Source organism: Brachyistius frenatus, unplaced genomic scaffold, assembly GCF_029030835.1.
Source record: "Brachyistius frenatus isolate BFR_SWC_R1_liver_20210118 unplaced genomic scaffold, ASM2903083v1 Contig_141, whole genome shotgun sequence".
Lineage (NCBI taxonomy): Eukaryota > Metazoa > Chordata > Actinopteri > Embiotocidae > Brachyistius > Brachyistius frenatus.
The window spans coordinates 257501-278770 of record NW_027210740.1 but is presented as its reverse complement, the minus strand read 5'-3'; the positions used below and the strand labels follow the sequence as shown (position 1 = coordinate 278770).

At 42.7% G+C, this 21270-nt stretch overlaps 1 protein-coding gene across 5 annotated transcripts in view; it reads right to left on the bottom strand.

Annotated features, from left to right (window-relative positions):
- Window positions 1–21270, bottom strand: part of chd6 (chromodomain helicase DNA binding protein 6) — an 80584-nt gene that overhangs the window by 29563 nt on the left and 29751 nt on the right. For all 5 annotated transcript variants that reach the window (XM_069715317.1, XM_069715320.1, XM_069715321.1 and 2 more), the window contains exons 3-13: window positions 16844–17519; window positions 15236–15374; window positions 8642–8795; window positions 8207–8356; window positions 7579–7644; window positions 7399–7460; window positions 5180–5297; window positions 4219–4305; window positions 3879–4016; window positions 2355–2476; window positions 882–1125 (exon numbers count right to left, since the gene is read on the bottom strand). In XM_069715317.1, the coding sequence (XP_069571418.1) occupies window positions 882–1125; window positions 2355–2476; window positions 3879–4016; window positions 4219–4305; window positions 5180–5297; window positions 7399–7460; window positions 7579–7644; window positions 8207–8356; window positions 8642–8795; window positions 15236–15374; window positions 16844–17519 (1956 nt within the window). The remainder of the gene's footprint in view (window positions 1–881; window positions 1126–2354; window positions 2477–3878; window positions 4017–4218; window positions 4306–5179; window positions 5298–7398; window positions 7461–7578; window positions 7645–8206; window positions 8357–8641; window positions 8796–15235; window positions 15375–16843; window positions 17520–21270) is intronic.

Genomic DNA, 21270 nt, shown 5'->3' with positions numbered 1-21270 from the left:
AAGAAAACCAAGTTTTAAAGCTTTTATTTTGAACTTTACGGAATTTCTAATGCTGCACTTTCTTTTACTTTGAAGGAAGTACGTTTCCCATGTCGTCAATAGTTCGCTCTCATTCCAGCATTTTTATTTCCTTCTAGATAAGTCTGCTTTTTTTTTATTTCATATTTCAGGCTGTTAATTTTAGGACTCTGAAACTTGACGACCAGTTAAAACTAGTTTTAAAAGAATGTAATTCATTATTAAGTCTGCCAATTTCTTACATTAGGATTTTATATGTAGTTGTGCTTTTTTTTGTTTACATCATTTTTTTTTAACAATGTGTGAAGACGTTGTCTTTTACTGTTCTATTTATTGTAGAGAGAAAAAAATTGAATGGTTAATAATTTCTCACCAGTGGAGAACGAATGTTTTATATCATATAGAAAGCAATTTAATATTATTTTTAATCATCATACCAGCATGGACAAGGCCTACAATTATTCACTTAGTAAATGAATTTATTGACATGTGCATCACATCACTGCCAGAAGTTTCTATTAGAATAATTCACAGTAATATAATGAACCCATTGATGTGATCTGGACTGAGATGGCAGCAAAATTGAATTACAAAAGTAAAATAAAAAAATGTGATTAACTTGAGCAAAGTTTTTGCTAAAATTGACACGGTGCAACGGCGAACAAAACGTACGATGACCTACAAACGTGTAAAACTTTCGACGACCTTCAGACGCCCTCCGACTCATAAAAGAGGATAATCAGACTTGACTACGACCCACACTTTTACATCTCCAGGTCTATTTAAAGACTTCACGCGGCCGACTCGTCGTCTCGTGCGACGACTACGTTTGCGCAACGGAGGTATAAAAAGGCGACCTTTACCTGCGGGTCCCTGTAAAACATCTCGTACTGCAGGATCATCTGCCGGCTGATCTGCGAGCCGTGATACACGATGACGTTCATGCGCGTCCACGTGCGAAACTCCCTCTCCCAGTTGGTGATGGTGGACAGAGGGGCGATGATGAGGAAGGGCCCGCGGATGCCCATGCTGAAGATCTCGAACAGGAAGGTGATGGACTGGATGGTCTTTCCCAAACCCATCTCGTCCGCCAGGATGCAGTTTTTTCTGGGGGGGAGGGAGTTAAAACAGAGACGGGGGTGAGAGACTTTTCCCAAAGTTGCAAGCTCCCGCAAATATTGCTGAGATTGCATTAATTAGCGTTAATTATCGCGATCTCAAGACTGATTTGTGGTCAAATCTAATCACAAAATATACAAAAGGTTCATGTAACTGCAGTTTTTTTTTAATATATCAATTGGTGCTTCTGCAATAACATGCAGTCACATTTGTACATCCATAAATCCGGATATGAAACCAGTTCCATAATACTGGATGCAGAAATGTGGGAAAATGCGTTTCACGTGCACGTTTTTCTGTATTTAAAAAAAAAAAAAAAAAAAAAAAATTTTTACACCTTTAAGCAGAAAGAAAAAAAAAAAGCCAGAGGGATTTTCTGCACCACATTTTTACGTGAACCACTTCCACCGACAGCAATTTGTCTCAGATGAGAAGCAGCGCTGACTTCAGACCTGCTGAGTCGGGATGGAGGTTAGGACTTTTGAAATGCACTTGACTTCATAAGAACGGAGTCGTAGAAGCTCCTGGCGGCTGAAACCGGAGCAAGGTTGTGTGTTTGATGTCATTAGGAATACTCGAGAAATGTCGAGTGCTCATCTGTACTTCGTCCGCCGTCGACCTCAAGTAGATTTAACACCTGAAAAACCTCATCTCGTCTCGCTGGCACTAAACACACCGAGTCCCTGTGCCAGGGTTATGATTTTTTGGGTTTTTTTCTCAGTTTCAAGGCGAACTCGTGGTTTCCACGTCCTCTGCAAGAGTCTGTGCTGACCAACATACAAACTTACTGGCTGCAGGTGGGCGAGAAAAAGGAAACTGGAAAACATACATCCAACTGCAGCACGTGTTGAAGCGCAAGCTTTGTTTAGATGTGAATCCGCAGCCGTCCATGTCGGTCCTGGTGCGTAATTAAAGAGTCCAAGTCCAAATTTATTTGCTTTAATTAGTTTCAATCGTTTTATGTTTCTGTGGTCGGTGGAACTGATTTTTTTTTCTGCTTTATTTCTGTGTTATTTGAGTAATAACACACCCTTTAAATATGATGACATCACGACAGTGGGTCTAATTGTCAGCGACTCTTCACATTTCTATTCTTCTGGTCATAAAAGCTACAATCTGTTCACTCCTCCTGATTGAAATAACTCTGATTAAAAGTCCCTTTGTGCCATCGGTGGCTGTTTTTCCTCGGCCTGGCTCCGGTGTGGTCGTGCATTCACCTGTTGTACCAGTTGAACAGCAGCCAGTTCATCCCCTCCAGTTGGTATTCCCGGAGCTGGTTTCCGTTGCGGTAATCTCTGGAGTTCCCCAACTTCAGCCATTTATCTGGAAGAGGACGTTCCTACGACACACACACACACAAATACAAATGTACTTCGTTCTTTCTCTTAATTAACGACTTACCTTTTAAATTTCGGGTAAATATCAAACAAAACAAAAAAGGATTCATTAAAAAGGGTATATTAAAAACTTTTGATTATTAAAAAGCACTTATTAGATTTTATGTGAAAATGTTTATTTATCTGGACTTAATTATTCCCACAAAGATTCTTTTATTCAGATGTTAAAAGCTCTCTGATGAATCAGACCAGAGGTAACTGAGTTGTTCCAGTTTTTAGGGGTAAAGTCACTTCGGAGGCTGAATGGACAAAATAATAAAATAGGTAGTGCAACAGATTGGTGCTGCCAGCCCATAATAAGTGATTATTATGATTATTATTATTATTATACCGAGGGTCTCACTCATGGTCGGCACTGCAGTTGAAAGAGACTAGTCAAAAAAATTGCTGCAATTTTAGTATTTAGTATTATGAAGTAGAGAAGATGTCTGACATGAATTTAACAGCGAGGTTTTTTGTGTCGTTTTTTTTTTTTTTTTTTAACTCCAGCTTCGCGTTCCAAAAAACAAACACAGAAAGCAGATGGGAGTTAAAACTTGAGAGGAAAGAAAGAAAAATACACCGCGCTGATTGTGTTTGCGCTCATTAGCGGCGGGAAAAGAAGCGGTGAATGTGAGAGGGAGAGCGAGCGGTCGTAGAGATGTGGGCAGAAAATAAAGGTTTGTCTGGAAGGTTTTAAAAGATGAAATATGAAGTCAGGATGTTTGATGCGGGGTATTTTTTTCTCCCTTTTTTCTATGATACTTTATTCAAAATGTTCAAAATATTTATCCAAGATGGTTCAAGACATCTAATTTCCCCTCCACATCTCCAAACCTTAAGAAATTCAAATAACCCTCAGCTATGGGAACAAAACGAGCCAATCAGAGAACTTTGTCTCTCGTTTTTCTTCTGTAAAGTTCAAAACTTCAGAAGTTTTGACTTTTAAAAATACTTTGTTCCCCTTCCTCTTACTTGTTTTCACGCTGTGTCATCAAAGTATTGTTTTAAAATTCGAAAGACTTTTATAATTGCTTTAATTCGCAGGAATCGTATCCCTTTTTGCTCATTTCCCTTCACGCGGGTGTTATGTAAATCTATCCCGCCATAAATCTCAACGATCACACGATATCCCTTTTTGAAAACCAGCAGTTGTGAAGTGCCACGAATGTTTACGGTGCGTTGCGCCTTATTCTTGCCTCACCGACATCTAAAGACACCCCCGCCCACCCCCGCCCCCGACCCCCCTCGAAAACTAATCGATGCTCGCGACGCCGCCGTCTCCTCTATGTCAAAGCGTTGCATCAAACCGAGCAGACATTCTCCTCTCACGCGTACTTCGTCTTCAATTAGTCGTTTGCTCACCATGTGTCTGAGGTCCGCCGGCAGCTTTTGGATCTCCTCAAACTCTTTGATCTTCTCCGGATCCAGGTCCTCCTGCAGCTCCCACGTCGCCTCTTCGTACGAGAGGCTGCACCACTTAACGAGGTAATGGGTCACCTCCTGCAACGACATGCAGAGCAACATCGTGTCTGTCTGTCTGTGTGTGTGTGTGTGTGTGTGTGTGTGTGTGTGTGTGTGTGTGTGTGTGTGTGTGTGTGTGTGTGTGCGTGTGTGCGTGCGTGCGTGCGTGCGTCACGACTAACTGCTTTCAAAGCAGACGAACGCCGCTGTGAGAGGTCGTCTGTGTTTACGTGTCGCCTACCTCTCCGGTCTCGGTATCCGTGGTAACGGCCACCTCCAGCACTCTGTCCACCTCTACGTAGTCCGGGTTAAATAAGTCCTCATCGGGCTAGAGTAAAACAGAGAGAGAGAAAGAGAGATCACCAAATTATCACCAGTCTTCAACATTTTGATAAGTTTGATAGTAAAATATATTAAAATCTAAATCATTTCCCTAAAACAAAAATCCCCTAGACTTAATTATTTATCTATCAGCACAGTTGTTATTCTACCATTTTTTTTTTCCCCTCTCTATATTTATGGTACTTATAGTTTTGGGAGTCTTTAAAACTCCCCCTAAAAAAACAAAACATATTCAGTCTCACTTGCATTTTCCATTTAAGGCTCAATTTTAATTTTAATTTTGGATTTATTTGGATTAATTTCTGCTCATCTATATCCTAATTGTTTCAAGTCTATCTGATTTGTCTTAATTATTGATGTTAATTAATTACTTATGTTTGTTATAAATGTTATAAATAACTTCATTTGGCTTTTAGCTAAAGAAATAAAAATAAAAATTTTGCAATAATGGAACCACATTTTCGACAAACGCTGTTCATCATAGAAGAGATAGAAAACGAGTAGAACTGCTTTTCTGCTGTCTCTTGGCTGTCAAAATTTTGTTTATTTATTGTTTTTCTAAATTTGACAGAGGCCTGACAAGGTGCGCTTCAGCGTAGATTAAATTCAGCAGTAAAGGCCAAACTATGCCTCCATGTCAACGTGTTGCCTGGTAACAGCATATCGGAGTTAACCTAGTGACCTTTAAAGCACCCTCAACACTTTGCAGCAGCGCTGCTTTATTAGTCAGCGCGGCCCATTCATTACACACATTAAGTCATCGCATTTACATTTTAATAATCGCACAGTGACGGCCGAAATGGCTCTGGTAATGGTTGAAGATGAACCCGGTATCGGCGGTAGGTGACGGTGACGGTTACCTCGGTGAACAGGTGTTTCATCTGCGCCTGTTTGGTCCTGAAGCGTTTAATCTTCTGGTGGATTCTGGGATCTTTCTCCAGTTCTTCTAGAGTGGCCCATTTGCAGTGAAGGTAGGAACTTTAAAAAAAAAAAAAAAAAAAGAGTATGTAAAATTATTTTACCTGTTTAAATTGCATAAACGGTTGAAACCTGGAACACCGGATATAAAAGTGGACGTAGCTTCCGGGTCTGAAAAATGAGGCCTTAAACTGCGATACCACCGTGTACTACTAGAGGGTTGGCGGCAACAACAAAAAAACTCCGTCTCCATAGATTCCCATTCAACTTCATTTATAAAATTAAAAGTCAATATATTTTTTCCACGAGTGATTTTGTTGTCATTCAGTAAAGTCACTCCGTCTTATTAGTTTTCTGGCGGTCCATCTTACAATAATCCCGTCGATAATTGGACATTGGGACTTAAAAAGATGTGTTTTTAGGGGTGTGTCTTTTTGATTGACAGGCATCTGGTGCAGTCCGGTTTCTGCTATAAGTGGGCGGGAGTGGAACATTTACACCATTATTTTCTTCAATTAACTCAATAATAAAGCTGTGAATGTAGGAAATGGAACTATCAAGCAAAGCGGTGTAAACAAATCGGTCATATTTTTCTGCACCACAAATTATAAAATAAATAAATAAAGCACAACACTGCATTTTCAGGGCAAAGTATGCAGTAAGTCTTAATCAGGGTGTCTTAATCAGTGATATGTCTGATGACAAAGAATACCCTTAAGAATAGTGGATGGGAAAGACGGCAGAACAAATGCTGTTACTATGGCAACGGTTTGACGTGCATGATTAGATCCATAAACCACAGTCTATAAATGGACATGTATAAATGTCACCGCAGTGTTCAGACCACCAAGTTACTACAATAACCTCGGCAACAACTTGTGCATTTGATAATGCATAATGTACAGTGACGACTTTTACACCACAAATAGTGTTCTGTAACTTTAGAATTTTTGGAATACATTATTCTAAATGGAGAAGTAAAGGTTTCACATCTAGTCACTTTGGTTAAACTCAAATGATGTTTTATTCATTACCCGGGGGAATTAATTACAATCATAAAATAGCGCTGTATGTCTGTGCAGGACCGCTTTTAAAACATAAAATGTTGGAAAAAAAAAAAAAAAAAAAAAAAACAAGGGTCTCCAGAGATGCTCCGACTGGCTGGAGGAGCTGAGGCTCAGTGAGGGAATGAAAAGCGCTCCCTCAACAGCGAGTGCTGGGAAGCACTTCACTGACTCAGCGACATGACCGTGGTTAAAACAACAACTTACGGGACATGTGTGCAAAGTCGAGTTCCCCGGGAGAAACGCTAAACAACTCGAAGAAAAGCCAGAGACGTAGTCAGGTGGTTCAGAGATTAGCTTGAAGAAGATATACTGGCTTCTGAATGATGCGTTTACGACCGTTTGCGTCGCGAACGTTATCGCTCACATACTCGCCTCCGTACTCTGCGTGTTACCGGAGGACTCCACCAGGGGGCGCACCGTCAAAAAGAAACATCCCGATGTAAACAATAAACATGACGACCATTGAGGGGGGTCACTATTTTACAGATTCAGAGATCGACACCGTCCCCCACTCTGTATTTCCATAATTTTTTGTTTCCATTTAGTTTCCCCTTGATCTCGTCACATCTCCACACTGCCCCTACTGGACGTGGGTATATATTACACCTTGCCGAGGACGTGCACAACCGAACGCTCCAAACAGATGCAAGCAAATAAATATCCGGCCTCTGGACGGTGCTTTTATTTGCTCTCTGAGGGTGAAACTCACCCACGTTAATACCGGATTAAGTCAGGAGAGCACAGTTTTGGTCAGAAAGTCACTAAGTCAGTAAAACTTTACCATCTGTGGTAACAACCGCATAGAATTTCATCGTAATCCACCCGATATTTGTTGTGATATTTGGTTCCGGACCGAAGACGTTGGAGCTCCCGGTGGTGTCGAGTTAGACGGCACAAACAAACACCTCCGGGCCTCGTTGCAATTACAGCCAATGACCCGACATCAAAAACTGCCGCGCGTCGTCGGTTCGGACGCATCTCGATGATCTAATAAGCAACGAGCAGGTCAAGGAAAGTCCCTCGCTGTCGTAGAGGAAACGATCCAAACGCCCGCTGCACTTGTGTGAATGAACCAATACGCAAAAGAAACTCACAAATTTCTGTACTTGACGTAGAACTCCTCGGTATCTTCTGCTTGGTCCTCTGATGACGGCGTCTACGGAGGCAGAGAAGGAGACAGGAGTAAATATAAACACATCGGTACGATAAGAACTCAGAAAAACAGCATTATTCATTTGTAATATAATATTTATATAACAGTGTTCGCTCTTCACCTCTTTCTTCGCTGTTCTGACGGACAGAATTTTCTCGATGATGTTGGCCTCGTCCTCAGGAGGTTCCTGGAAGGAGACAAACAGAAGGGTTCGGTAGCGGGATGAAGGTCGGGGCCGAGAGTTTGTCGTTCACGCAGCAGCGATATTCGCCAGGAAGAAAAAAGGCATAACACAAAATCATGTCTGATTATGAGACATTGCATCATGTTGAGAGTTGTTACGTTTTCCCGCCCTGTTCAAACAAAACGATTGCAAACTAAATATTAGAAACCCTCGTTGCAATAATTCAACAGGAACACAAACTAAGATTTATTCCAAGGCGGCTTTAGCCGAGCGGACGTAACCCCCGGCAACCCGGTGCAACAACCTTTCTGGGTCAAACGCTGAAGTAGAAATGGTTTCGTGTTCAAACGCTCAATCGAACGTTTCGGTGAAAATTGGGAGAGATTTTAATTGAAAAAATCAAAACAACAACAAATCCTCTCACAATGTAAACAGATTTAACAAGACTTGGAATTTTTTTGTAAGATTTTAGCTATTGTTCGTTTTTTAAACTGAGAAAAAGAATGAAAAGACAATGAGAGAAATGCAACAAAAAAAAAAACCCGGATACAACGAAGGAACAAACCTCGGCCTGCCACGCCAGAGCGGTGGCGTTGAGCGCCGAGATGCGACCGGCGCCGAGAACCGCGATGGTCTCGCCGTCGTCATCCACCACCTTAAAGTCCAAATCTTCGTTGTACTTCCTCCTTTTGACTTGTCGTCCCGAACGCCGCTTCTGAAGAGGAAGAGACGGCGAAAACAAAAACACGCACGCATTCATCAGAGAGAAAAGGGAGGAAGAATAAAAAATGAAATTAAAAATTTTTTTTTTTAAATTAAAAAGGAGGCGAGCCAGGAAGACAAACCCAAAGCTTGTTCAACAGAAGAGGAGCCTGAAAGCTCAAAGGTCCCGCCTCCTATTCTAGTTTTGGAAGCTCCAGGTACGACAGATTAACACGGTCCTACAAGGTCTTAGAGATTCGATGGGGGCTCGTGAGGATTGTAAATTCTTGCGACTCACCGCGTTATCCAGCGGGTCCTGGCTGTCCTCTCCACCCATGTTGAGGGCTGACATTGAGGTAGTGTCGTCGCTCTCCGCCCCCTCCTGGACAGCCGGCTCCTGGTTTCTCCTCTTCCCCTTCTTCTTCTTCTCCACCGGCGCCGCGCCAGGATCTCTGCGAGGAAAAAAAAAAAAAGGAGGGAAATTTTCAGATGAGCAATCAGCAGCTCCGAGTCGCCTCGCCGCCGCAGACGTGTTTTTTTTTTCTCACTCAAGTCACGAAGCTGGAAAAACTCTACGGCTCCCTGAGGATCGTTGCGTGGTTTTTTTTTTTTTTTTTTTTGCCTGGTTGAGGAAGTTACGCCGGGGACGGATTAAAAAGCAACGCCACTGCATCTGATGATCGGCAAGGAGGGGCGGGTTCGCCGAAACCAACCGCGCCGGCCTCGAGGACCGACGTGAAGGCGGGTAATTTGAGCCGGGGAAAATCAGAGCGGGGTGGTTTCCTGGCTTACAATGGGCTCTGCAAAAGCATTTAATTTGCATATTTGTAGCCTAATTAACTCCCTTTCATAGGAAAACTCACCAAAAAAAAAAAAAACATGATTTTCTTACAGGCCCAGTGAAACGCGGTTAGTCATCCGCAGCTTCGTTCATGGATTTTGTTTTTGATCGCTATGAAAGTGGGCGTGACCGCAAGAGTCTCTGCAGAACAACAACAACAAAAAGCCACTAGAGCTGTGGAGGGAAACGCTTTGTCTCCAGCTCGAATCAGGAGCAGAAAAGAAGGGCTGAGAAAATAAATGAATCCAGATGCTAAGATTGCAAACGTGGAAGTAGAACAGACACTTTAAAAAAAAACTGATATCGGCAACTAGATCCTGAAGCCCACAAGTTGACGAAGTCCAACGTGGTTAATGAAGGTCATGATAACAACAAAAAAAACTCTGATAAGATCAATAATTATGAATTATGTTAATGAATCTTGACTACAAGAAGTATTTTACCGCAATAAAACTTGATGCCGGCAGTAACGGCGAACGCAAAAAGCTACAAGACGAGACGGTGAAACGTCTCCGTAGCAACGACTCTTCACGCGTCCGTTTTCTTTTTTTTTTAACCGCGACGCAAACACAGGAGCGTCCACGAGTACAAAAGCGTCGGCTTCTTTCGAGTGTTTTCGCTGTCAGTTCGCCCTGTTTTTACACGGCAGGAAAACAAAACAACAAAATTTAAAAAAGAACGGGCGCCCGTTTGACCTTCGTTCACGAGACCCCTCTCACAGATGCATCTCAAACCGTCTGCAAGCGCAGTCCCACTCGCATTAATAATATATCGAATAAAATAAGCACTGCACGGGGTTACGTAATTACAGTTTGTCATGCACTCGCCCACCGACGCACACGAGTGAGCTCGGCTCAAATCAGCCTCGTCTCTCCTTCGATAACCGACCCGGAGATAACAAAATGCCTCATTTATTAAAATAATGTAATTACTTCCGACTGAATCTACATTCACAGCATGAGGAACTTTTTTTTTTTTTAAATAAATTACATGAGGGTGAAAAAGATGAAGCATTAATATTTTATTGATTTTAATGAATTTTCCAAAGCTTTTAGTGTTGTAATTTTTTTTTTACATTAAAAAAAAAGCAGGACTGCATCCCGCTGTGTGCGTTTACTGAATCTCGCTCAGGAACTGCAGGCGACTTTTTTTCCCACGAATACGGTAAATATGAAATTATGATACGGCAACAAACATTCCTAATGTTTTGAATATCAATTATTCATATTAATAATAAAGTAAGTATATTTAAATTTTGTTAAGTAAAAATATGTACGCTTTTAAATGAATATATTTACATATTGTTCAGTAAATATATTTACATTTTGTTACTTCGAGATATTTACTTTTTAAGTCACAAAACAAAACAGAAATCGTAAACAACACAAATAGGACAGTGTTGTTTGAAAACTCCTTTAAGTACTTTGTGAAGTATTTTGCTTCTTATCAGACCATCGAAGCTCAAAAATAAATAATAAACTAATTACCATATATGGCACACTTAACATTAATGGCAGGAAATCACTTGATGATTCCAGGCTGCGAGATCATTTCCTTCTATCGCTGATTTCACTTACAACCATCAGTAAGACGCCTTCTTCTTATCGGAAGTGTAGCCGGCATGTGAACCGCGGAGAGCGACTGTACCGGCTGCCGTGGTCTGAAGGCCATTACAGATTCTCCTCCTGTCCCAGTGAATAGTATTCTCTCTCTCTCGTACTTAAAACTCCTGTGAGCGGTGAGGAAAGACAAAGCGGCAGATTAAGATGGAATTAAAACTGCGCCACACGAGGGCTTTTTCTAATCTTCTTGTCAGCGGCGTTATCTGAACTGAACACGACCCCGGACCTGGAAACGACCCCCGAGTTCGGCGAAGTTCACGAGGTCGCGTCCTCTTCCTCGCGTCGGGAGGATCTCTGCTCTCGTTTTAGCTCATTTCCTCTGTCGTATTTGTAACTCTTTTCTTTAATGTCATTACCGTTTCCACCTCCCTTTTATCCTCACTGAGCCCATCGCTTTCTCTTACACAGCAGTGATTGACAGCGCTTCTTTCCACTACCTTTTTTTAAAAAAAAAATGTTTTGTATTGTTGTGTTTTCTTCTTCCCTTCCTCTCATCGGTTACTTTATTTTCCTTCCTTGACTTCACATCGGTCACTCTACTCTTCTAACAATGTATTATTCCCCTCGTTCAATCATAAAAACTCCACTTTTATGTCTATTTTAATCCGAGAGATACTCAACTTCCTGTCTCTTAACATCAGTTTCCTTTCTCCCGTCCGCACGACGGCATCGTAACCCGGACTCAACTTTGCCCTCCTCTCGACAAAGTCGGACATGACGTACGCATTCAATCTGCATTTGTCACTCCGGTCTCTGCTTTTCTTCTCGTGTCCTGCCGTGACGCATCTTCCGCAGCAGATTCATCATCATTCATCTTTGGAGAAATGTGATTCACGAAGACAAGACTTCCCGTCCGAGTGTATGACATGCTCATGTTTAACCCAACGAACCCCCTCCCCCCCCCCCCCCCCCCCCCCCCCCCCCCCCCCCCCCCCCCCCCCCCCCCCCCCCCCCCCCCCCCCCCCCCCCCCCCCCCCCCCCCCCCCCCCCCCCCCCCCCCCCCCCCCCCCCCCCCCCCCCCCCCCCCCCCCCCCCCCCCCCCCCCCCCCCCCCCCCCCCCCCCCCCCCCCCCCCCCCCCCCCCCCCCCCCCCCCCCCCCCCCCCCCCCCCCCCCCCCCCCCCCCCCCCCCCCCCCCCCCCCCCCCCCCCCCCCCCCCCCCCCCCCCCCCCCCCCCCCCCCCCCCCCCCCCCCCCCCCCCCCCCCCCCCCCCCCCCCCCCCCCCCCCCCCCCCCCCCCCCCCCCCCCCCCCCCCCCCCCCCCCCCCCCCCCCCCCCCCCCCCCCCACTGGTGGTGTTTCGGGGATATTTCACTACCTTCACTTTCAAGCTCGTAACTTGGTCATTTTAGGGGCTGACCATTCACGCTATATCTTGTTTTTTTTTTTTATCAGGACCGTCTCGGCTCTCTAAATCTTTCATCATTTAATTTGATAATACTGAGATTTTTTTTTTTTTTTTTTTTTTTTTTTGTACATGAAGAAAAGAAAGAAGAATGAAAAATCGTCTTCTGAAATTTTACCTGTATCTCACCATCAAAAAATTGTAAGTAGAAATATCTTTTGCGTAGTTGTGTAGAGGAGATTGTCTATAATCTGGAAATATCTCAACCATGTTTGTGTGACACTATAGGAGTCAGCAATTTGAAAAAAAATAAGAAATGATCATGAATGACTCCGGGTGACTCACGCTCAGGGCAAACATCCCAGTGATATGTGCTCATAACTCAGGCTGCCGTTTAGGCCCGCAAATATGTTATAAATATTAGTTTTTTTTTCCCCCAGACAAAGTGGGGATGTAATGTCATAATGTCATCTGTGATTTCAAAACGAGCGCTATCACCAGAACGGGTGAGTTCCGCCGTTTATTTTGATATGAAGTACGTAATGAAGCCAATCGGGACTTTGGGGAATTATTCAACCGAGAGTGAGCAGGTGTGGAGACGGCTAGAAGAGCTACAGTACATTCAGTCGTTGGAAAGATCAAGCCGTGCTGTTTTATCGGATATCTGCTGCATCTCTCTACGACGAATAACTCGCTGCGCAATTAGAACCAAGAAGAAAGATTGGAAAAATTTGAACGCAATTCGTGTCCAACCGGGGTTCTCGAATATCACCGTCGTCGCAAACAAATCGGCCCGCTTGAGATCAAATGTATTCCCATTTTCTGTGACGAATGAGCGTTTCTTCATCCTTCGCTTGGAACGTATGATTGTGAGGTGCATCAGGTGTGGGCGTTAATGTAAACGTGAGTGTGTGAGCTCGGGTTCTGATTGATGGAAGAAAAGCTCCGATGATGTCCAACCTATTTAAGTACCAAAGATGACGCAAGCGTCGGGTCTGTAAAGGTTTTTTTTTTCAGTTTATAGTTGGAGTTTTTAGGCGCGAGCGGACATTTTCTTCCATTGTTTTTGGGTCAGTCAGTCGGGGAGGTGAGACTTTGCGTTTTCCTTTATCGATCTTGCTTTAGATTAGAGGTTATTTTCACGCCGGTGGGATTGTTTTTTTTTATTGTTGTTTTTGGACTTTAGCTCACCAACTAAAGTAAACTTAAGTTCCCGTCCACTTTTTTTGTGTTTTTTTTTTTTTTTTGTGTGTGAACATATTGTAAATAAATCGCCGTCGGCTGACTTCCATTCATTTTGTTCTCGCGGCTGAGGTTTTGTTTTCATGTCGCGTCTCCGCGTAACATCTGTTTGGTTGTTTTTGTTTATCGTTTCAATATAATCATTTAGAGTTTTCACTTTTACGGTGGTCTATAATTACCCCCAAAAATTAAAATTCTTTGCTTTGGAGAATTGAAAAAAACCCAGAGATGCACACAGAATGTAAACTGTAGTAATGAGTCCACTTACACGGATGAAACTCGTAGGAGAAAGTCACCCCGCTATCAGCCACTGCATTCAATGAGCAGTAAATATTATACGTTTAAAAGATATCTGTCTGTCAAACCGACACGGAACAATAACCCAAACATCGAAAGGAATAATACTTTGTTTAAAAAAAAAAAAAAAAAAAAAACTTTGAGTATGAAGGCAGAGCGGCAGTAGTATATCTGGGCCTAAAAAAAGATGTGTCACCGTGCCCTCAATCTGCGCTCCTATTTCTCCACCTGAAAAAACAGCGCTCAGCTTTTTTTTTTCTAAATAAAGCCGACGAATAGGAGACAGGCAACACAAAAAAAAAAACCCGGAATAACAACAGTAAAAGAGCGGGAAGCAAACAATTTGGGGAAGAGACAGAAAAACGAGACAGCTGCAGAGGGGAAGCAGACGGGAGCACAAGAAGGACGATCTGTGGGGGAAAAAAAAGAGATTTTCATTTTACGCCATCAAAGAAACATCTTTTTTCTGTCTCTCTCTCTCTCTCTCTTCTCTGTTTTTTTGTTTTGTATTTTAAACACTGAAGTGTAACTTCTCTTCCTGCGGCAAACTAGACAAGCAGTGTGTCAGTGTGTCTGCTTTTATTGAAATTATAGGATCCCACGAGGGGGTTGGCAGCGCCTCGGTAAGAAGCGCCGCGTCGGCTTTTGCCAAAAACAGAAGGTTGGCTTCAACAGTGACACATTATTTGTATTTATTTTTTTAAAGTAATGTTTCTGTTTCAACCTGGAGATGTTTTTTTTTATTATTATTATTATATCCGACCGGAAAATGGAAAGATAAAAGTTCGAGGTGAACCATGAATACATCTATATCAGATACATCAGCTGGTTTCTAAGGCTGTGTTCAGACCGCCAGCCCAAATAAGATTTTTTTTTCTCATATCCAGATAAAGACGACAACGATAACGAGACTCGACTGACAGAAGCCGAAATAAACCGTCGGAAAAAGCAGCGTAAGGCGGGCGTGGCTGCGCGTACGTCGTTGCCACGGCAACCGCGCGCAGATCGGTTGGTGACGTCTGGACGGACGCATTTGGTCCGATCTAATGACTCGCAAATAAATAAATCCTTCTTGATTTGAGAAAACAAATTTGATTTTCCTGCAGTCTGAACGAAGTAAATTGAGAATTCACACATACAGAATAATGTGATTTGATATCTGAATAAGAAGCAGTTTCCTTCCTGTATATTCAGCAACACACAAAAGAAAATTCATTCTTCAGTTTCTCCATAATCCAAATAAAGTCCAAGCTTCATCCTGATGTGTATTTATATTGTCCCGGGTCTGTAGAAAACTCTCTTCCCCATATTTTGTGACTCCAGAAAATTATAGCTTCAAAGTGAAATATTTGTAAGCGAGGAGCCCAGAGAGGAGTTGCATAATTTGTAAAGAGATGGCAGGTTTACTGCCGCCTTTTCTTGCCTCTCTTCATCAGTGTCCACTTTTGTATCGCTCGCTCTTTCACTTTCTTTTTCTTCTAAATCCCCTTTCTGCAGGGCTCTCGGTGTCTCCGCCAATATTTGTTAAACCCCGTCAGGATCGTCTCACCTGGGTTTGCGACCCCTCTGTTTCGGCGCCAAGGGGGCCGGCGTCTTGCTGTTGGCCTGGCCGTGGTTCTTGCCGTGTCTTTGGACGGCCTGGACCTGCCCCGCCACCTTAGCGTGGAGTCCCTGGGTCGAAGGACGTCCTGCAAGGCGGAGAGAGGATTTTGGATATTAGTGTGTTAACCTGGAAGTGATTTCCCACCGGCTGCTGCTGACCGAAAGAGCTTCTGTTAAGGACTTTTATTTTTTTTAGAAAAATCATGGACATTTTGTAAAAAAAAATTGCAAGCTCCCGTAAGGTCACTATTTTCCCAGAGGGGTTCACTAATTATCACAAAACACAAAACACTGCTGAAGAATTTGACAAATACAAACACTGACCTGAGGACGGGGCTCGATAAGTGGTCCCCAAAGTGATTACAAACTAATTCTGAGCAGGATATAAATGTCCGGACCAATTTTAATAGCAATTTCTCCGATAACAGCCGAGACCTTTCGCACCGAAACCTCATGGCGGTAATCAAGAAAAGTCAGCACGCTGCTGTAGGTAAACATGGACCTGGGTGTCACCAAACAGCTGCACCAAATTTAATAGGAATTCATCCACTAGTTGTTTAAGAAATGACGGTGAGAGCCAACAATTCAAACATTATGGCGGCAATTCATCCGCAGGGAACATGTGGTCCGAATCAAAATGACAACAAAGACTAGAAAAGATAGTAAGAGCTTCTAATTGGTGCAATAATACATATAATATATATATATATATATATATATATATATATATATATATGGGAAAAATGATGCAACGCTTAGTGATTTTTCAAACGTGCACCGATGGACTTCCTAAATTCTTGCATGCAATCTTGTTTTTCAGCTATCGAATGCTTAATGCAGCCGCCCACACAGGCACCGTCTTAATTAAATCCTACAATCACATCATCATGGGATTCATTTGTCCCGACGAGTCTGATCATGATTTTTAAGGACATCTAACAATAGAACAGTCGACATCTGTGCCTTCCAATTACAGATGAAACGTTCCCGCTCGAACACTCGTCAAGATTAAAAACTAAAAAAAAATTTTTTTTTAATGTATTTTAAGCAAATCTTTTTTTTTTTTTTACAATTTTAAGATTTAACTTTTTTTTTGTCAAATTCAGTATAACTAGTGTACAAAATGTATTAGTGGTGCATTGTCCTCTTTTACACTCAAGATGTCACAACAGATCTCCATTTTTTTTTTTTTTTTTTTTTAAGGATTTGTTGGTCATTTTTTTTATGAATCATTTCAATCACTAAATGTTTTTTCAATCAATGGAATAATCATTTAGCCTTTAAATTGCAGTCCTCGTCCACAACCAAAAAGATATGGAATTAACAAGGCAGAGAAAAGAAGTAAATCCTTTCAATTCAAGATTAAACAGATTATAATTTTTTTGTTTTTGTAGATTTTCTGTCAATTGATTTATTGCTGAACTTTTGTTTTATTTTAACACAACCTAAAAACAAAAGAACTTAACCACATTAAAAAAAAAATTTAAAAAAACGATCCCCAAAAACCACCAACCACACACAGAAAAAACAAAACCATCCAGACATCGCTGCCGACCTTGATTTGTGGGTACAGGAGGTAGGACTTTGACCTTCGGTTTCCTTCCTCGTTTGCCGGGAACCTTAACGGGCGTCTGGGCCGGTCCGGCGGTCGCCGCGGCGCACGACGTTTTCCCGCCGGCCGCGTTCCTCAGCTCGGCCCCGCCCTCCTTCCTGCCCTCCTTCCCCTTGGCCCGCCGCTCCTTCCGCTCCTTCCCTTCCTTGGGCTCCTTGCTCTTCCTCAGCGTGACCATCGTCGTCGCCGTCGCCGCCTCCTTCTCCTCCTTTCGTTTCTTTGGTTTGCTGCTCTCCTTCTCCTTCTCCTTCTCCTCCCGCTCCGCTCCCCTTCTGTCCCATTGTCTCTTGTCCTTTTTCTTCCGTTTCTTCTTTACCCTGCCGCCGCCGCCGCCGCCGCCGCCGCCGCCTCCATCGTCCTCCTCGCTCAGGGAGGACGGAGGTCGCGGGGCTCCCCCGGAGTGCCTGACGGCTGCCGTGCAGTGATTGGATGTCGCCGTGCTGCCCACGGGGGCGAGGAGGCGGAGCTGGTCCTTGGGGCCCACGACCAGGTGTCCCCGCGGGATCGTGGGGACGGTGGTTTGTGCGTTGCTGTTTTGGTCCGAGGAGGAGGAAGAGGAGGAGGAGGCTGCTGCAGCGGAGGCCGAAGGTGGCGTGTGCTTCAGGAGGCCAGTGAACATCTGAAAGACGAAACAACAAACAAAAAAAATGTGTCGTAAATGAAGTTGATCAGTCGATTCTCCGACGCTAATTAACTTTAGCTAGCGCTCTTTCTTTTTTTCCCGACGGTTGTTAGGCTGGTCGGTAAACACTTCCTGTACCAGATGTTTCTCATTAAAGCCTCTAACGGGGGCCGAGTGGCGAAAAGGACACGACCCGTTCTCGTACTAATGGAAACGTAATATTATCCTGAATTTACTGTGAGTCATCACACTGGTAATTTAATCCCTATTCAATGTTTTTTAATGAGGCCCTGATTAACAACCGGCTTTTACTTTGTTATTCTGTCTGTTATGTGAACATCAGCTTTCATTTTGATGATTACTATTATTATCATAATTTCTATTCAATTATTTTTTTTAATATTAAAATAGGGACCAAAGGAAACTACATGAAAAGGGAGAATTATCCCCCAAATCTGCACTTCCCTTCAGCGCCATGAAAGGTTTTCCACTTTTTTTCTTTTTTTATTTTTACGTTCACAATTTCGGTGTTTACGTCGCAGAGCTTGTTTTTTGTGTGTGTTTTTTTGGTTATTTCTCATTTTGCTAACCGTCACTGTTTTAAGCAGCAGCAGGCAGCTTTTTACCAAAACCAAAAAAAAAAAGCTCTTAAGAACAACTTTTAATTTCCTGTTCTTTAGAGAACAGCAGCCGAGGTGGAGGAGACCAAAACGAGAGCTAAAACTAGAGATAGTTGGACTGATATTTGTTAGTAAAATAAAACTGCACCCAAAAGGCTGATAACTTCATAACGTGTTAATTGCGTTTACAGCTTGTTTCACTTAACCAAAATGACAAAACTACATCATTTAAGGCAGTTTTAACATTTAAAATAGTCCTTAAATGCAGCATATTCAAATGCAGTTTTGGTACACCGTATATATATTTCTTATGTCTATGATTATTTTAATTCAGAGCATCAGCAGAATTTTCTAAGAGGGTAAGTGAAAGGAGACTCGTATAAAATCTGAGGAAAGAAAGAAAATATGCGATAGAGAAAGAACGAATAGAAAAGGGATTAAAAAGAGGAAAAAGAGGGGAAAGAGGTTGAAGGAACAAAAAAAGGTAAGACCTACATGTGGGAGAAAAAGACTGAGAAGAAGGCTGCAGAGAGAGAGAGAGACAGACAGAAATTGGTAAAAGCGAGAAAAAAAGATGTTATTTTTGAGAAATAATGGACAGAGAGTGGAAAAAATTATGAAGACAAATCACATTCAGAGCACGTGCTGTTCGATGTGTGAATCACGCCGTGACTAAAAACTTAATATGCAGAATATTCCTCCATCAACCCCCGGGGATGTTACAAGCCTTGATACACATCCTCCCAAAAAACCCAAAAAAATTATAAATAAAAAGCCGAAGCACCAGCAGGACACCCGTCGGTATTAATATACCGTTAAATCATCTTCTACAGTCCAGCAACAACAAAAAAGGGAACCGAACGGCAGTTCGTGGAGGGCGGGCGGGTTTTGGAGGGCAGGTCGGATGAGCCTTTCGCTATAATTAAGTTCCCGGCTGATGATTCAACGTCTCCTCGACTCGACAGCGCAGCGAGCGTTCGGCCGGTGGAGGAAGTGGAGATCTCCGTCAGAGCTGCTACCGCGTGAAAGTGTTTTACATGAATCCAACAGACGAGAAGCCCAAAGAGAAGATTTAACGGGCCCCGTTCAGTACGCTGTTGTTGTTGTTGTTGTTGTTGTTGTTTTAATCTATTACTCTGCTCTTACAAACATCAGCATTGTTCACAATATGACTTTATAATGTCTCATCCTACTACGACTGAGCAATAGTCGTATCGGCCCTCAAAACTTTCTGCTCCACTGCTGCTTCCCCCGGTTGCATTACTACATATATCACACACGAGATATTCTGATGGCGTCCGCAGAAATATTTGCAAGCATAAATATTCACGACTCGTAGGTGTACTTTAAGGTCGGCGTAGCGCGTGGGCAAGTAGTACCAAATTTTGCATTTTCTAGAGCCAACACACGATATAACATATAATTTGGGATCTAATACAACACCAGCACTAAATAACGCCGACACAGCATTGAAAAAAACTATTTATGAAGTTTTACAGGTTTCACAAACATATGACTAATTAATTTTAATATAAAACATACAGAGCTGATAAGGAGTTAAAAGGAGAGTTTAAGTAAACAAAAACAAAACCCCAAGAAGCTCACCTGTTGGAAAGGCCTCCATTTCCCACAATGCACTGGGCTGACTGCTTGCAGGAGTTAAAAGAAACCAATTTGTGCTGGTTTTGATTCACTGCTGCATTAATGTAATCTCTTGACTTTTATTTTCAGCGCTACCTTCAGTTTTGGATCTTCCCACAGTCATTATTGACATTTTTCAATTTAATATTTACTCTAATATTTAATGTTGTTTTTATTCCCCATTTACCAGATGGTTGAATTCAGTTAAAGTTTGATTTGCCGTCTTAATGTTGTCACGACGGGAGGTTTATTATTGTTCCGCTGCTAGATATTGTTTACTTTACATTTAATGTTTCTGTATTTATTTATTCCACAAAGGCCGACAAGTTGTTGTTATTTTTCCTATTCGGCGAGTTTTTTTGTCATCAACTTTAACGTACGTCGTCGTTCATTTCGTCCCTCTGTTCGGACAAAGACTCCCGACGCTGACCGAGGACACGACGCCGAACTGCATGAAAAGAATCAATTTCCGCAGCGAAAGCATTCAGCTCACACTTTTCCTCTGCAGTTATGAACGCCGGTCTGCGGGATAATGAACCCCTGCTTCATAATGAATAGCAATATGCGACCTGATTGATCCCTGCAGCCTGACACGCTCAGCTCTGCCACACTGTGGGCAGGTCAGAACAAAAATTAAATAAATAAATTAAAAAAGGGTCAGCCATTCAACATTACGCTGGTGCGAAGGCGTCTTCGCTTTGTCGAGGACACTTCAGCCGGGTCGACGTTATTCCACACAGAAGCCTATAATTGAATCATAAAGTTGAAATAAACTCTAAAAACCTCCCCGAGGCTCCCCGAGCAGCGTTCGACCGCTCCCGCCGTGTTCTCGACTCCATTTACAGAGTAAATACAATTTAAACGCTGCAGTGAACCTCCAACGTTTACGGCACAAACTTTACAAGAAATGTTGCTACCCTTTTAACACCGGGGGGGGGGGGGGTGGTAGCAGTGCCTGCTACTGTAAATCCGTATGTAACTTTATGTCCACTTTATAAGGAAGTCGACCTCATTTCTAAAGAACATCCTCAGTTTAAATGTTTTATCCGCCCCTTGGTGAAACACAGAGATCAGAGGACATGAAAGCAGCAAAGACTGCAGAAAAAAAACAATGACATTATCCAACTTTACGCAGGAGGAAATGAAAGCACGAGTATTCAAAAAAAAATATATATATATATATATATATATATATATATATATTTGAGTGACAATCACACAATCGGCCAGACTATTGGTGGTTTTAAAGCCAATCGATTCTGAATGACCGCTGAGAGTTAATGTGCCTTCATTCCCCTCATCTGAAGGTCGCACCAAGGTCAGTGGGGTCAATACGTTGGGATACTGCAGTCCTAAATGTGCACGCGAGCCTAAATGTGACAGCAGGTCTGACTGACATCGACCGAAGCCGCTGATGGACGCTCGGCTGCTTAGGAGCGTTTTCCTCTCTTGTGTGAAACAACCGAACACGAGCCGCACTAGATCCG